The sequence below is a fragment of the Ranitomeya imitator genome, chromosome 9, assembly GCF_032444005.1.
Source record: "Ranitomeya imitator isolate aRanImi1 chromosome 9, aRanImi1.pri, whole genome shotgun sequence".
Taxonomy (NCBI): Eukaryota; Metazoa; Chordata; class Amphibia; order Anura; family Dendrobatidae; genus Ranitomeya; species Ranitomeya imitator.
The window spans coordinates 10,255,403-10,272,747 of NC_091290.1; the positions used below are offsets into that span (position 1 = coordinate 10,255,403).

The window sequence follows — 17,345 nt, forward strand, 5'->3', positions numbered from 1 at the left end:
TAAGCAGATCATAAGAGGTAATTTTGTTCTTCAATCTAATTTAGAATTCGCTGAATTTACTGCTTTAAAGGCCCTTATGGATGATAAAGATATAATCATTAAACCGGCGGATAATGGGGGTGCTATAGTGATTATGGATTATTCTTTTTACCGTTCCGAAATATTATCCCAACTATCTAATAGGGAGGTGTATTTACCGTTAGATAATAATCCTACATCACGAATAAAAGATAAAATAGTCTCTGTCTTGGAGAAAGCTTTGGCATCACACATTATCGATAAAAAGACAAAAGACTTTTTGACAAAGGAAAACCCTATCATTCCTGTATTCTATGTATTGCCAAAAATACATAAGAATATGAGTAAGCCCCCCGGTAGGCCGATAGTTGCATCGACGGACTCAATCTTGTCTCCATTATCGATACTGTTAGAAAAAGTATTGACACCTTTAGTCAAGGACACACAGGCCTTTTTGTTAGATACAGGGGCCTTTCTGAAAATTATGAAGGATATTGGTACACTCCCTGAAGGTACACTGTTGGTGACCTTGGATGTCAATAATTTATACACGTCTATTCAGCATGTGAAGGGTATTAGGGCAACTGAACGTATACTTAGAGACTCTCAAAAAGATCCGAATGTAGTTTCTTTTCTACTCAATCTATTAGAACTGGTATTAACAGAGAATTTTTTCTTATTTGAAGATACTTTTTACGTTCAGGTACAGGGATCGGCAATGGGGTCCAATGTGGCCCCACCCTATGCTAATTGTTATATGTCCATTTTTGAATCTGACTATGTATATAATAACGAATTATTTCAAATACATTGTCTATTGTGGCGTCGTTATATAGATGACGTGTTCTGTTTGTGGAGGGGTTCACAGGACACTTTATTCGGGTTCTTGGAACATATCAATTCAGTATGGCCCGAATTATCCTTCACATTAAATTATAGTGCCTCACAAATTAACTTTTTAGATACAATGGTTATCCAACAGTCTGATGGGTCAATTATGGTTGATCTTTATGTGAAAGAGACTGACCGAAATAACCTCCTACTCTATCAGAGTTGCCATCCGATAGCAGTCAAAAAATCTATTCCCTGCTCACAATTTGAAAGGGTACGTAGAATTGTTAGTGACCCTATAGTACGTTCTCAGCGTTTGAATGAAATGGAAGAAAAATTTGCATTAAGAGGCTATCCACCTCGTATGTTAAAACAATGTCGGAATACTACTAGTTCTAATAAAGATTCGGGAACTGTTCCACGCATTCCTCTGGTACATACTTTTCATCCTTTCCTCTATAGGTTTCATAATAAGATACGTAAGCACTGGCATATCCTGCGGGATAGCTTCCCTGAAATACCAGAGTTTCAAATACCATTTATGCCATGTTTTAGGCGACCAAATAACTTGAGGAATAAGGTGGTAAGAGCAGATGTTGGCTCACGGTTGATCATGCCCAAACAATTGTTTTTGCGTACACAGAAGAAAGGAACCTTTCCTTGCTTACAATGCGCACAATGTGCGAACGTACTAAAGGGCCCCAAAATCTCACATCCACAGACAGGGGCTGATATTCCAATACGGGGCTTTTTCACATGCAATTCCAAACAAGTTATATATGCGATTAAATGCCCTTGCGGTAAAATCTATGTTGGTGAAACTATGCAGACTATAAAAGAGCGCATTTCCCATCATAAATCGGATATACGATGTGGAAAGAATCATTTACCAATTCCGTATCACTTTCAGGAGGCGGGACATTCGGTTACTCAACTGAGATTTTTAGTTCTTGAGCAGGTTAATCTGAATAGGAGGGGAGGTGATATTAATAAACAACTTTTGCGTAGGGAGGCCTATTGGATTCACTTCCTACAGAGTTTGGAACCGAAAGGGTTAAATAGGGATTACAATCTTACAGGTCTCTTTTATTAAATATACATTCTGATAAAATGTGGATTTTGGATGTTACTATAGCGATATATTGATTAATGACCCCCTCTTCTCTGTATATACTTTATTTTATTTATTTTCTTTCCTTATTTCTAGGCAGCCAATTGATCGCTCTGTCTTTCATCTACATCTGTTATACCTCACCTGATCTACACGCTCCAGCGTTGAATAATCCTCACTGCACAGATTCGGACGGACGTTACACTTCCGCGTTCCACCACTGCGTTCCACCGAGTTGTGTCTTACCCGGGTGATGTACTTCCGATTGCGCCGATTTTTTCTGCGTTTCACAGCGTTCCAGGCGCTTAGCACAGATGTAATTTCCGGGCGGGTTAGTTTATAATGGGAGCACGGTCCTGTAACAAGTATGCAGGTGATCTCCCTGGACTCTGCACGCGGTCGGCTGTGTTACTTACCATAGGAGGTTATAGCGGTAAGCTTTTGTAATACACAGGGGTTACATTTTTATCTGACTAGCGTTATACCTTTTCTTTATCTTTGTTTTCGGCTCTTTATTTCAGAGCTCCTATTTGGAGTCTAATTACGCATATGTGGGTCTCCCCTTGTCACAGCCCGGATATTTGTCCACGGCACTTATAGTGGTAAGACATAGTGATACACAATAGGGAACCTTTTAGTAGCGTTTTTGGGATGTCTGTATTACATTGTCATTATGCTTTTTTGTTTCAGTAAGTTCTTGGAGCCCTCTGTCTGATTGTCGGGCCCACTTTAATTACAGTGTTGCTTGTATTTTGTATAGACTTCTGGTAAGCATCTTTTTGGCTTTCGTTATTTTATTTATCTTTATGTATGAGGGGATCTTCACTAATATTTTCGATATTAATATGATAGGGAAAATCTCTCGTATGATAGTGGACCTTTATGCAAATGAGCGACTTTTTCTTATAATAAAGGTGATGATTATGCAGTTTGCAGAGATATATGTGTACCAATAGTTATAATGAGACAAATAATGGGTATATATCTATGAATGTGTACATATTGGATTGTATATTATGATTGTGCTATTGAGTTTTCTTTTCTGTTCATTTCTTTTTCCCTAGTCTGATGAAGGTCATAATGACCGAAACGTTACATATATGCTGGGATTTATGATTCAATAAATATCTATTCAAAAAGATTTTTTTCGTGGAGTGCCGGATTTTTTTCATGATTATTTATATCGGGTTTGGCAACCCTTATCTGAGCACCATTACCATCAATAGGAGTGACGTGTTATTTCTCTGGTACTCCTTCCACTAGGCCTCCACTGACCACACCACTGCTGCCCGTGTACCCCTGGAACCAATTTAAAATTGCCTACAGCCATGTGTTATTATTTTAGGCCTTCGATGCCTGTCTGCGGTCACTCCTTCCACTAGGCCTCCACTGACCACACCCCTGCTGCCCGTGTACCCCTGGAACCAACATCAGAAAATATAAAAATAAGTATTTTGCTTATAAAAAAGAAAATACTGGAGAGATATCAAATGCAGACATTTTAACATTAAAAACAAACACATACAACAAAAATCTGGTACAGTACTAAAAATGGCCACCAGCTACAATAACTTTCTCCTGCAAGTAGTTAACTGAAAGGTTTTTTCAATTTTAAACACAGATATGGCATCCACCGAGTGTTGTCCTGTCGCGTCTTCTTTATATTATTGCCAAGAAGATGCAAAACAATGAAAATAATAAAATCATTATTTACCAAAAAAATAGAGTAAGTCAAAACCACATTGCAAATAAACATTCATTACAAATAAAGAAGCAGGGCGCGTCCGAGGGTGAGTATATACCTAATAAGAATATAATCACCCTCGGACGCGCCCTGCTTCTTTCCGACAGCCTTCCTTCCTAAGAATCAGCCCTTCCGTGGTGTAGAGAGAGGGTTTGTTACACTCCAAGGTGTTCCCCAGGTTGCCTTTCCTGAGCTTCGATCTTCCGGCTCTCGTTTAGTAGTTGTTGGAAACTACGCTGCATTGGGCCTACAAATTGGGTATGGGGTGTAGAGAGATGGTGTGTTCCACTCCAAGGTGTTCCCCAGGTTGCCTTTCCTGAGCTTCGATCTTCCGGCTCTCGTTTAGTAGTTGTTGGAAACTACGCTGCATTAGGCCTACAAATTGGGTATGGGGTGTAGAGAGATGGTGTGTTCCACTGTAGAGAGATGGTGTGTTCCACTCCAAGGTGTTCCCCAGGTTTCCTCGCCAATGCTTCGATCATCATGCTCTCGTTTAGTAGTTGTTGGAAACTACGCTGCATTAGGCCTACAAATTGGGTATGGGGTGTAGAGAGATGGTGTGTTCCACTCCAAGGTGTTCCCCAGGTTTCCTCTCCATTGCTTCGATCTTCCGGCTCTCGTTTAGTAGTTGTTGAAAACTACACTGCATTAGGCCTACAAATTGGGTATGGGGTGTAGAGAGATGGTGTGTTCCACTCCAAGGTGTTCCCCAGGTTTCCTCTCCATTGCTTCGATCTTCCGGCTCTCGTTTAGTAGTTGTTGGAAACTACGCTGCATTGGGCCTACAAATTGGGTATGGGGTGTAGAGAGATGGTGTGTTCCACTGTAGAGAGATGGTGTGTTCCACTCCAAGGTGTTCCCCAGGTTTCCTCTCCATTGCTTCGATCTTCATGCTCTCGTTTAGTAGTTGTTGGAAACTACGCTGCATTAGGCCTACAAATTGGGTATGGGGTGTAGAGAGATGGTGTGTTACACTCCAAGGTGTTCCCCAGGTTTCCTCTCCATTGCTTCGATCTTCCGGCTCTCGTTTAGTAGTTGTTGGAAACTACGCTGCATTAGGCCTACAAATTGGGTATGGGGTGTAGAGAGATGGTGTGTTACACTCCAAGGTGTTCCCCAGGTTTCCTCTCCATTGCTTCGATCTTCCGGCTCTCGTTTAGTAGTTGTTGGAAACTACGCTGCATTAGGCCTACAAATTGGGTATGGGGTGTAGAGAGATGGTGTGTTACACTCCAAGGTGTTCCCCAGGTTTCCTCTCCATTGCTTCGATCTTCCGGCTCTCGTTTAGTAGTTGTTGGAAACTACGCTGCATTAGGCCTACAAATTGGGTATGGGGTGTAGAGAGATGGTGTGTTACACTCCAAGGTGTTCCCCAGGTTTCCTCTCCATTGCTTCGATCTTCCGGCTCTCGTTTAGTAGTTGTTGGAAACTACGCTGCATTAGGCCTACAAATTGGGTATGGGGTGTAGAGAGATGGTGTGTTCCACTCCAAGGTAACATAGTAACATAGTTAGTAAGGCCGAAAAAAGACATTTGTCCATCCAGTTCAGCCTATATTCCATCATAATAAATCCCCAGATCTACGTCCTTCTACAGAACCTAATTGTATGATACAATATTGTTCTGCTCCAGGAAGACATCCAGGCCTCTCTTGAACCCCTCGACTGAGTTCGCCATCACCACCTCCTCAGGCAAGCAATTCCAGATTCTCACTGCCCTAACAGTAAAGAATCCTCTTCTATGTTGGTGGAAAAACCTTCTCTCCTCCAGACGCAAAGAATGCCCCCTTGTGCCCGTCACCTTCCTTGGTATAAACAGATCCTCAGCGAGATATTTGTATTGTCCCCTTATATACTTATACATGGTTATTAGATCGCCCCTCAGTCGTCTTTTTTCTAGACTAAATAATCCTAATTTCGCTAATCTATCTGGGTATTGTAGTTCTGCAATCCCCTTTATTAATTTTGTTGCCCTCCTTTGTACTCTCTCTAGTTCCATTATATCCTTCCTGAGCACCGGTGCCCAAAACTGGACACAGTACTCCATGTGCGGTCTAACTAGGGATTTGTACAGAGGCAGTATAATGCTCTCATCATGTGTATCCAGACCTCTTTTAATGCACCCCATGATCCTGTTTGCCTTGGCAGCTGCTGCCTGGCACTGGCTGCTCCAGGTAAGTTTATCATTAACTAGGATCCCCAAGTCCTTCTCCCTGTCAGATTTACCCAGTGGTTTCCCGTTCAGTGTGTAATGGTGATATTGATTCCCTCTTCCCATGTGTATAACCTTACATTTATCATTGTTAAACCTCATCTGCCACCTTTCAGCCCAAGTTTCTAACTTATCCAGATCCATCTGTAGCAGAATACTATCTTCTCTTGTATTAACTGCTTTACATAGTTTTGTATCATCTGCAAATATTGATATTTTACTGTGTAAACCTTCTACCAGATCATTAATGAATATGTTGAAGAGAACAGGTCCCAATACTGACCCCTGCGGTACCCCACTGGTCACAGCGACCCAGTTAGAGACTATACCATTTATAACCACCCTCTTCTTTCTATCACTAAGCCAGTTACTAACCCATTTACACACATTTTCCCCCAGACCAAGCATTCTCATTTTGTGTATCAACCTCTTGTGCGGCACGGTATCAAACGCTTTGGAAAAATCGAGATATACCACGTCCAATGACTCACCGTGGTCCAGCCTATAGCTTACCTCTTCATAAAAACTGATTAGATTGGTTTGACAGGAGCGATTTCTCATAAACCCATGCTGATATGGAGTTAAACAGTTATTCTCATTGAGATAATCCAGAATAACATCCCTCAGAAACCCTTCAAATATTTTGCCAACAATAGAGGTTAGACTTACTGGCCTATAATTTCCAGGTTCACTTTTAGAGCCCTTTTTGAATATTGGCACCACATTTGCTATGCGCCAATCCTGCGGAACAGACCCTGTCGCTATAGAGTCCCTAAAAATAAGAAATAATGGTTTATCTATTACATTACTTAGTTCTCTTAGTACTCGTGGGTGTATGCCATCCGGACCCGGAGATTTATCTATTTTAATCTTATTTAGCCGGTTTCGCACCTCTTCTTGGGTTAGATTGGTGACCCTTAATATAGGGTTTTCATTGTTTCTTGGGATTTCACCTAGCATTTCATTTTCCACCGTGAATACCGTGGAGAAGAAGGTGTTTAATATGTTAGCTTTTTCCTCGTCATCTACAACCATTCTTTCCTCACTATTTTTTAAGGGGCCTACATTTTCAGTTTTTATTCTTTTACTATTGATATAGTTGAAGAACAGTTTGGGATTAGTTTTACTCTCCTTAGCAATGTGCTTCTCTGTTTCCTTTTTGGCAGCTTTAATTAGTTTTTTAGATAAAGTATTTTTCTCCCTATAGTTTTTTAGAGCTTCAATGGTGCCATCCTGCTTTAGTAGTGCAAATGCTTTCTTTTTACTGTTAATTGCCTGTCTTACTTCTTTGTTTAGCCACATTGGGTTTTTCCTATTTCTAGTCCTTTTATTCCCACAAGGTATAAACCGCTTACACTGCCTATTTAGGATGTTCTTAAACATTTCCCATTTATTATCTGTATTATTAGTTCTGAGGATATTGTCCCAGTCTACCAGATTAAGGGCATCTCTAAGCTGGTCAAACTTTGCCTTCCTAAAGTTCAGTGTTTTTGTGACTCCCTGACAAGTCCCCCTAGTGAAAGACAGGTGAAACTGTACAATAAGGTGTTCCCCAGGTTGCCTTTCCTGAGCTTCGATCTTCCGGCTCTCGTTTAGTAGTTGTTGGAAACTACGCTGCATTAGGCCTACAAATTGGGTATGGGGTGTAGAGAGATGGTGTGTTCCACTGTAGAGAGATGGTGTGTTCCACTCCAAGGTGTTCCCCAGGTTTCCTCGCCAATGCTTCGATCATCATGCTCTCGTTTAGTAGTTGTTGGAAACTACGCTGCATTAGGCCTACAAATTGGGTATGGGGTGTAGAGAGATGGTGTGTTCCACTCCAAGGTGTTCCCCAGGTTTCCTCTCCATTGCTTCGATCTTCATGCTCTCGTTTAGTAGTTGTTGGAAACTACGCTGCATTAGGCCTACAAATTGGGTATGGGGTGTAGAGAGATGGTGTGTTACACTCCAAGGTGTTCCCCAGGTTTCCTCTCCATTGCTTCGATCTTCCGGCTCTCGTTTAGTAGTTGTTGGAAACTACGCTGCATTAGGCCTACAAATTGAGTATGGGGTGTAGAGAGATGGTGTGTTACACTCCAAGGTGTTCCCCAGGTTTCCTCTCCATTGCTTCGATCTTCCGGCTCTCGTTTAGTAGTTGTTGGAAACTACGCTGCATTAGGCCTACAAATTGGGTATGGGGTGTAGAGAGATGGTGTGTTACACTCCAAGGTGTTCCCCAGGTTTCCTCTCCATTGCTTCGATCTTCCGGCTCTCGTTTAGTAGTTGTTGGAAACTACGCTGCATTAGGCCTACAAATTGGGTATGGGGTGTAGAGAGATGGTGTGTTACACTCCAAGGTGTTCCCCAGGTTTCCTCTCCATTGCTTCGATCTTCCGGCTCTCGTTTAGTAGTTGTTGGAAACTACGCTGCATTAGGCCTACAAATTGGGTATGGGGTGTAGAGAGATGGTGTGTTACACTCCAAGGTGTTCCCCAGGTTTCCTCTCCATTGCTTCGATCTTCCGGCTCTCGTTTAGTAGTTGTTGGAAACTACGCTGCATTAGGCCTACAAATTGGGTATGGGGTGTAGAGAGATGGTGTGTTCCACTCCAAGGTGTTCCCCAGGTTGCCTTTCCTGAGCTTCGATCTTCCGGCTCTCGTTTAGTAGTTGTTGGAAACTACGCTGCATTAGGCCTACAAATTGGGTATGGGGTGTAGAGAGATGGTGTGTTCCACTGTAGAGAGATGGTGTGTTCCACTCCAAGGTGTTCCCCAGGTTTCCTCGCCAATGCTTCGATCATCATGCTCTCGTTTAGTAGTTGTTGGAAACTACGCTGCATTAGGCCTACAAATTGGGTATGGGGTGTAGAGAGATGGTGTGTTCCACTCCAAGGTGTTCCCCAGGTTTCCTCTCCATTGCTTCGATCTTCATGCTCTCGTTTAGTAGTTGTTGGAAACTACGCTGCATTAGGCCTACAAATTGGGTATGGGGTGTAGAGAGATGGTGTGTTACACTCCAAGGTGTTCCCCAGGTTTCCTCTCCATTGCTTCGATCTTCCGGCTCTCGTTTAGTAGTTGTTGGAAACTACGCTGCATTAGGCCTACAAATTGGGTATGGGGTGTAGAGAGATGGTGTGTTACACTCCAAGGTGTTCCCCAGGTTTCCTCTCCATTGCTTCGATCTTCCGGCTCTCGTTTAGTAGTTGTTGGAAACTACGCTGCATTAGGCCTACAAATTGGGTATGGGGTGTAGAGAGATGGTGTGTTACACTCCAAGGTGTTCCCCAGGTTTCCTCTCCATTGCTTCGATCTTCCGGCTCTCGTTTAGTAGTTGTTGGAAACTACGCTGCATTAGGCCTACAAATTGGGTATGGGGTGTAGAGAGATGGTGTGTTACACTCCAAGGTGTTCTCCAGGTTGCCTTTCCTGAGCTTCGATCTTCCGGCTCTCGTTTAGTAGTTGTTGGAAACTACGCTGCATTAGGCCTACAAATTGGGTATGGGGTGTAGAGAGATGGTGTGTTCCACTGTAGAGAGATGGTGTGTTCCACTCCAAGGTGTTCCCCAGGTTTCCTCGCCAATGCTTCGATCATCATGCTCTCGTTTAGTAGTTGTTGGAAACTACGCTGCATTAGGCCTACAAATTGGGTATGGGGTGTAGAGAGATGGTGTGTTCCACTCCAAGGTGTTCCCCAGGTTTCCTCGCCAATGCTTCGATCATCATGCTCTCGTTTAGTAGTTGTTGGAAACTACGCTGCATTAGGCCTACAAATTGGGTATGGGGTGTAGAGAGATGGTGTGTTCCACTCCAAGGTGTTCCCCAGGTTTCCTCGCCATTGCTTCGATCATCATGCTCTTGTTTAGTAGTTGTTGGAAACTACGCTGCATTAGACCTACAAATTGGGTATGGGGTGTAGAGAGATGGTGTGTTCCACTCCAAGGTGTTCTCCAGGTTGCCTTTCCTGAACTTCTATCTTCAGGCTCTCATTAAATTGTGGTTAAACGGAACAACTGCATTTGGCATACTAGTTGGTTTGGGGCCTACTATCGGTGTCTGCCGCTCCTTGCTGTTCTCCTGGTTTCCTGTCCTGAAATTCCATTTTCAGGCGCTCGTTAAGTAGTTGTTAATGTTAGACTGCATTTGGCCTACTAGTTGGGTTGGGGCCTACTATCGGTGTCTGCCACTCCTTGCTGTTCTCCTCCACTGAACAAAGCTGTGCCGCCTGTTTACTACTGTTGCCAATTTTGAACTGCATTTCGACTACTTACTGATTTGGGCCTACTCTCTGTGTCAGCCTCTCATTCCAGTTGTCCTCCACTGCAATGCCCCGTGATTAGTCCTGTGTTACCAATTTTGAACTGCATTTAGCCCACTTTATTCTTTGGGCTTATATCTGTGTTTCCTCCTCATCCTGCCCATTGCCCAGCCAGTGATAGATGAGTCTGCTGGTACATTGACCCATAACGCAACATTTCCCGTGCACGCTACACTGCAAGATTGTGACCCTGCTGAAAGTCAGGTCCCCCTTCCCGCATACCATACCACCTTACACGGGGACAAACAGGAAGGTGCAGATGAAAGTGCAGGTTCCTTCATCAGGTGGGGGGAGGAATACTAGTTGGCGACGTCACTGGCACAGGGCCTCTCATGGTACGCAAAAGTGTTGCTGCCGGTGGGAGGCGCCCCCGCCGTGCAAACACACCGCTGTACTTTGAGGGGCCCTGTGCCAGTGCCAATGCCAACGAGTGGGCCCCCCCTGCTTGCTCAGGTTCACAGCACTTGCAAAGTTGAAATACTTACCTCTCCCTGCTCCACTGCCGTGACGTGGTCCAGATTTCCTGGGCCCAGTAATTACTTGAACCAGCCCTACCCCCCACAACTTTAGCCAAATGACCCCCAATTTCAAATGCCTTCCAATTATTATAAGGTAAATTACGCTTGACAAGCTTCATTAAGAAGAATGGATGGTTTTGACATTAAAATGGGCACTCTAGGTGTTTTCCTGGCCCCCACTCACTGCCGACTATGCTGCCCCATTGACTTGCATTGGGTTTCGTGTTTCGGTCGATCCCGACTTTACGTCATAATCGGCCGATTTCACTCGACCCGACTTTTGAGATAGTCGGGTTTCGCGAAACCCGGCTCGAATCTAAAAAGGTCAAGGTCGCTCAACTCTATTCATTACACATTTCACCAAAATTTTGCATTCTTTCGTATCCAAAATTTGGGGTTTTCAGCTGTCAGAGCTCCTTGGTTTTCCACAAGGGTCGTCGTCTCTTTAGGCGACGTGGCCGGTGATTTGGCTTCATGGGCAATTTAGTATTCGTAAAAGGCCCTGTGCAAGAAAAGAAAACATTTTGACATCTGTAAGGAGTGATAAGTAGCAGATGATATGTCTGATGTGTCCATGGCTGTCATTATCTTGTAGGACACGGTACCATTTGGTGATGCAGTGTTGGCAACCAAGGACACTTGCCTGGGGTCTGAGATCTGTGAAGAGCTGTGGGCACCTAACAGGTAACTGGCACACAAATAAGTGCCCCCATATTAGAGATTAACCCTTTGCCAACGTCTGCGTACATCCTATGTCAGGTGCAGGTATATGGAGGCGGATTCAGTAGCTGAGTGCGATCCATACACAGCTGATGCTGGCCATGTTATACAGCCATCACCTGCTCCTAGCATAGGTAACCTGGGCTAGCTCTGGTCACTTCTGTGTAACCATTTAAATCCCGCCATTAATCTTTGACAGCGACACTTTGGACGCATAGTACAGATGATGACATTTTGGCTCCATTTCGCCCATCAGCTCCCCCTCATAACACAAACATGAAGGACGCAGGAAAATGTTATATTTGGTATTACTGCAGCTGTAAAATTTCATTTTTATTAGAACATAGAATTAATTAAGCTCCTACAATAAACGCCACGAAGAGAGAAAAAAAATACAAACTCCAGAATGGGTATTTTTTGCGGTCACCATCTTTTAAAAAACTGTGAATAAACATTATATGTTTTGTTGGTACCATTTTGGGGTACAATCAGCTCATAATAAAAATAAAAAGCAGGCCCGTAAATTGAAAAATGTACTCCAAAAACCTAAATTACAGTATTTTTCTTTTTTTTAAAATAAATTTCTGAATTATTTTTTATAATAACAATAAAAAAACACAAGTGATATAATACAAAAGAGATATTGCTGTAATCGTACAGACCTGGCGAATCCTGTCTCCGGGTAATTTTTACCATACAATGCATGTTTTAAAAAAAATGAAAACCTAAAAAACAATGGAATATGGCATTTTTTATGCCATTTTTCCACTCTTGGATTTTTTTTCTGGTACATTATTATGTGTCATTCAAAACCACAACCACAAAATGAGTCCAAAAAGAATAAAAGTATACCTCTTGTTAGAAGGAGAGGAAAAAAGCACCCGAAGGCATGAAAAATTGCCCAGCTATGGGCGGCTTACACAGGGGCCCGTCATTATGGTGCTGGGTCCGTACATTTTTTTTCCCCCATCCATATCCTTGCCATGACCCTTGGTTCAGTTCTCATCCCTACGTCCACTGATATTGCCGTTCTCCTAGAGAGGGAAGTCCTGCCCAATCGGAAATAGGACCAGTCATGGCTGGACTCCTCTCCCCAAGGGCCCCACAGCTGCCCTCGGCCATCATAATGTATGGACCCTGGTCTTCGTAGCCATATAGTAATGAGACTCATCTATTTTTCTTTTTTCCACAGTCCTCACATTGACATGGGCCTGGACGGTGTGGAGATATTCACTAATGGCTCAGGGAGTCACCATGAGTTGAGGAAAGCCTACCTGAGAGTTGATCTGGTCAAGTCCACAACTACAAAGGTGGGCACCACTCTGATCAGCTGCTCCGTATGTATCGATCAGTGGAGGTCGGAGCTCTCCCTCATGAAGCCACAAGTCTCCCGGTGGCATTTCCTGAAGAAGAAGAATTAGTTGCATTAGTCCTCACGCCTGCGCCGTGCTGGTACCACTGACCTGCTATGGAGTATGATCTCATTACTTTGTGTTACAGAATGGCGGCATTTACCTTCTCTCCAATCTACGGGGCTGCGACAGCGACCGACTCTACTATGACGGCTGCTCGATGATCTCGATCAATGGAGACATCGTAGCTCAGGGCTCACAGTTTTCTCTCGAAAATTTGGTAAGACAAAGAATATAAATATGTGATGTTCTTTTAAGGAGATTTTTAGGGTGACTCTAACTTGATGCCAGACGTATAGACACAATCAGGAGGGCAGGCGGTAGAGCGGCCGAGCCGGGGTGGTGATACCGGAGGCCTTTATAGGAGTGTTGAATAGTTGACTCGGCATCGGGACCAGTCTGGGTAATTTTTGGTAGGAGACACCTTTTAAAGAGACAATAAACATATAACCTACATTTTTAATGAATGGAAGGTGGGCTCTTTTTTGAGACCCTCATCTATTAGCCAGAGCAGCTACAAATATTATCTCTTGCTCTGGAGGACCCAACATGTCCGTGCATTATTGAAAGTATGTAATGCCTCAATTCCCCTCTGGGGGCGCTGCAGTGGAAAGGATTATCAAATTACAGTTGATTACAGAGGGACCCTTCTAACAAAAAGGTGTTCCCAAAGGGGAAAAGTGTCACTTACATATGACATATACCGCAAACAAATTATTCATATGAACCTTGATGCCGTTTTCATGCAACTCACAGCAATTTTTTTTTTGCACGTGTTTAAAGGGGTTTTCTAATTATTAAAAAAAAAAACATGCAGCAGACTTTAAAATATAAAAAAAAATCCCACACTCACCTTACTGATCACTTCCACCCTTCTTCCAATGCTGCACAGTTCCCCTGCCGGTCTCTGTGGCTCATCTCCTGTCCAGGATGGACATGTGACTGCTGCAGCCAGTCACTGCTGAGGCTCCTGATTGCCTGCAGCGGTTACATACCAATCCTGACCCTGGGAGAACTTCATAAATTGCTGGGAGATCAGGGCATTAGGAGAGGAGCGTCGGAGATTGTTACGGTGAATATGAGCCAGATGTAAAAAGAAAAGAGGAAAACCCCTTTAATATTTAATTTAGGAGAAGATAATAAAGTTGACCTAGTGGTGGTCTGACACGCAGGAATGGATTGGTGGGCCGACTCCCTGCCCCCGAGCTTCAGTACGTATAGCTGAGCTCAAGCAAAAATTTTCACACACCCTTAATTTTGATTATCAAGAGCGTTCCGGTGATTTGGACCCAAATCAATTAATTATTAATGGAGCTGATCCTAAGGACAGACCATCATTATTAATCTCCTGAGCTGACACACTGCAACAAACCTGCAGCCAAGTTCTAATGTGCTACATGCAGATTTTGTTGCAGATCTCATCTAATTGAAAAGTGTGAAAATCTGCGACGGTATCGACATGCCGCAAAGCAGACAATCCTCGGCTTCCGTCGATTTCCATGAGAATGTTTTCTAAAAAACCATCCACAAATAATCTGCTGTAAATTCCTGCAGGTTTTTGTTGCAGAATTGGCTCAGGAAATCTGCAGCGGTTCCTCCACCTGTGATTTTACTTTGGCTTTGGATGCAAAATGTGATCCGTTTTTATCATTCTGTTCTTGATCCCACAGGAAGTTCTCACGGCCACGTTGGACTTGGAGGACGTCCGCAGTTACAGGGCTCACACGTCATCTCGCTGCATTTCTGTAAGAGACTTCTCCGTTTGCCTCAAGTCTCATCTTAATTAAAACATCACCTATTTGTGTCTTGAACACTAGGAGTTTAATATTAATATCTCAACATATAATATATATATTTACTGTGACACGGGCAGATTTTATATCATCTATAATTTACTGTGTATTTTAGTTGAGCCCCATTCACTTGTATAAGGATGAGCTGCAGTACCGTACACAACCTATAGACAAAAGTGGCGCTGTTTCTGAACCAAATAAGCCATTCTTTGTTGTGTTGTGTAGGCGAGCAGAGTGCCCCCTTTTCACAGAATACATGTGGACTTCTCGCTGTCCTCCTTTGATGATGTATGTACCCTCACATCTGAGCCAATCCAATGGAAGTACCACACCCCCGCGGAAGAAATAAGGTATCGGGAGCTCGGCCATTGGAGGAGAGGTGACATTTTGCAATTTTTATTCATTCACAATTGTGCTTGTGATTTCAGCCTTGGACCTGCGTGCTGGCTCTGGGATTATTTACGACGCAGTAAACAGGTAGAGTATATATTGAGGTTCAGTCCGGAGCCCCCTATAGCAGCAGTCGGGAGCCCCCTATAAATTATAGTCGGGAGCCCCTTACAACGGCAGTCGAGAGCCCCTTACAACGGCAGTCGGGAGCCCCTTACAACTGCATTTGGGAGCCCCTTACAACTGCATTCGGGAGCCCCTTACAACGGCAGTCGGGAGCCCCTTACAACGGCAGTCGGGAGCCCCTTACAACTGCATTTGGGAGCCCCTTACAACTGCATTTGGGAGCCCCTTACAACTGCATTCGGGAGCCCCTTACAACGGCAGTCGGGAGCCCCTTACAACGGCAGTCGGGAGCCCCTTACAACGGCAGTCGGGAGCCCCTTACAACTGCATTTGGGAGCCCCTTACAACGGCAGTCGGGAGCCCCTTACAACTGCATTTGGGAGCCCCTTACAACGCCAGTCGGGAGCCTCTTACAACGGCAGTCGGGAGCCCCTTACAACGGCAGTCGGGAGCCCCTTACAACGGCAGTCGGGAGCCCCTTACAACTGCATTTGGGAGCCCCTTACAACGGCAGTCGGGAGCCCCTTACAACTGCATTTGGGAGCCCCTTACAACGGCAGTCGGGAGCCTCTTACAACGGCAGTTGGGAGCCTCTTACAACGGCAGTCGGGAGCCTCTTACAACGGCAGTCGGGAGCCCCTTACAACGGCAGTCGGGAGCCTCTTACAACGGCAGTTGGGAGCCTCTTACAACGCCAGTCGGGAGCCTCTTACAACGGCAGTCGGGAGCCTCTTACAACGCCAGTCGGGAGCCTCTTACAACGCCAGTCGGGAGCCTCTTACAACGGCAGTCGGGAGCCTCTTACAACGGCAGTCGGGAGCCTCTTACAACGGCAGTCGGGAGCCTCTTACAACGCCAGTCGGGAGCCTCTTACAACGGCAGTCGGGAGCCTCTTACAACGGCAGTCGGGAGCCTCTTACAACGGCAGTTGGGAGCCTCTTACAACGCCAGTCGGGAGCCTCTTACAACGGCAGTCGGGAGCCTCTTACAACGGCAGTCGGGAGCCTCTTACAACGGCAGTCGGGAGCCTCTTACAACGGCAGTCGGGAGCCTCTTACAACGGCAGTCGGGAGCCTCTTACAACGCCAGTCGGGAGCCTCTTACAACGGCAGTCGGGAGCCTCTTACAACGCCAGTCGGGAGCCTCTTACAACGGCAGTCGGGAGCCTCTTACAACGGCAGTCGGGAGCCCCTTACAACTGCATTTGGGAGCCCCTTACAACGGCAGTCGGGAGCCTCTTACAACGGCAGTTGGGAGCCTCTTACAACGGCAGTCGGGAGCCCCTTACAACTGCATTCGGGAGCCCCTTACAACGGCAGTCGGGAGCCTCTTACAACGGCAGTTGGGAGCCTCTTACAACGCCAGTCGGGAGCCTCTTACAACGGCAGTTGGGAGCCTCTTACAACGCCAGTCGGGAGCCTCTTACAACGGCAGTCGGGAGCCTCTTACAACGGCAGTCGGGAGCCCTTCTATAACAGCAGTCGGGAGCCTCCCTACAATGGCAGTCGTTAGCCACCTATAATGGCAGTCGGAAGCCCCCCCATAATGGCAGTCGTTAGCCCCCTATAATGGCAGTCGGGAGCCCCCTATAACGGCAATCGGGAGTCCCCTATAACTGCAGTCGGGAGCCCCTCTATAACAGCAGTCGGGAGCCCCTTACAACGGCAGTCGGGAGCCCCCTATAATGGCAGTCGGGAGCCCCCCTTACAACGTTAGTCGGGATCCCCTTATAACTGCAGTCGGGAGCCCCCTATAACAGCAGTCTGGAGCCCACCTATAACAGCAGTCCAGAGCCCCCCTATAACAGCAGTCCGGAGCCCACCTATAACAGCAGTCCAGAGCCCCCCTATAACAGCAGTCCGGAGACCCCTATAACAGCAGTCCAGAGCCCACCTATAAGAGCAGTCCAGAGCCCCCCTATAACAGCAGTCCGGAGCCCCCCTATAACAGCAGTCCGGAGCCCCCCTATAACAGCAGTCTGGATGAGTTTGTGGCTGGTATGGGACCTGACGCCCTTCCCTTTATTCCATGTAATGGATTTGTAGCCCACCCTGTCTCTTGCCTTTCAGGGGGGCTTCCTGCTTCCTCTCAGCGGCGGGGTGGACAGCTCGGCAGTGGCCTGCATTGTGTTCTCCATGTGCCGTCTCGTCTGTCAGGCCGTGGCTGCCGGCAGTAAGT

The 17,345-nt window shown here is 45.3% G+C and overlaps 1 protein-coding gene across 3 annotated transcripts in view; it reads left to right on the top strand.

Annotated features, from left to right (window-relative positions):
- The window catches only part of NADSYN1 (NAD synthetase 1), a 48,292-nt gene that overhangs the window by 23,998 nt on the left and 6,949 nt on the right, over nucleotides 1–17,345 (top strand). For all 3 annotated transcript variants that reach the window (XM_069740163.1, XM_069740164.1, XM_069740165.1), the window contains 7 exons: nucleotides 11,322–11,410; nucleotides 12,639–12,756; nucleotides 12,947–13,078; nucleotides 14,529–14,603; nucleotides 14,877–15,001; nucleotides 15,080–15,128; nucleotides 17,237–17,339. In XM_069740163.1, the coding sequence (XP_069596264.1) occupies nucleotides 11,322–11,410; nucleotides 12,639–12,756; nucleotides 12,947–13,078; nucleotides 14,529–14,603; nucleotides 14,877–15,001; nucleotides 15,080–15,128; nucleotides 17,237–17,339 (691 nt within the window). The remainder of the gene's footprint in view (nucleotides 1–11,321; nucleotides 11,411–12,638; nucleotides 12,757–12,946; nucleotides 13,079–14,528; nucleotides 14,604–14,876; nucleotides 15,002–15,079; nucleotides 15,129–17,236; nucleotides 17,340–17,345) is intronic.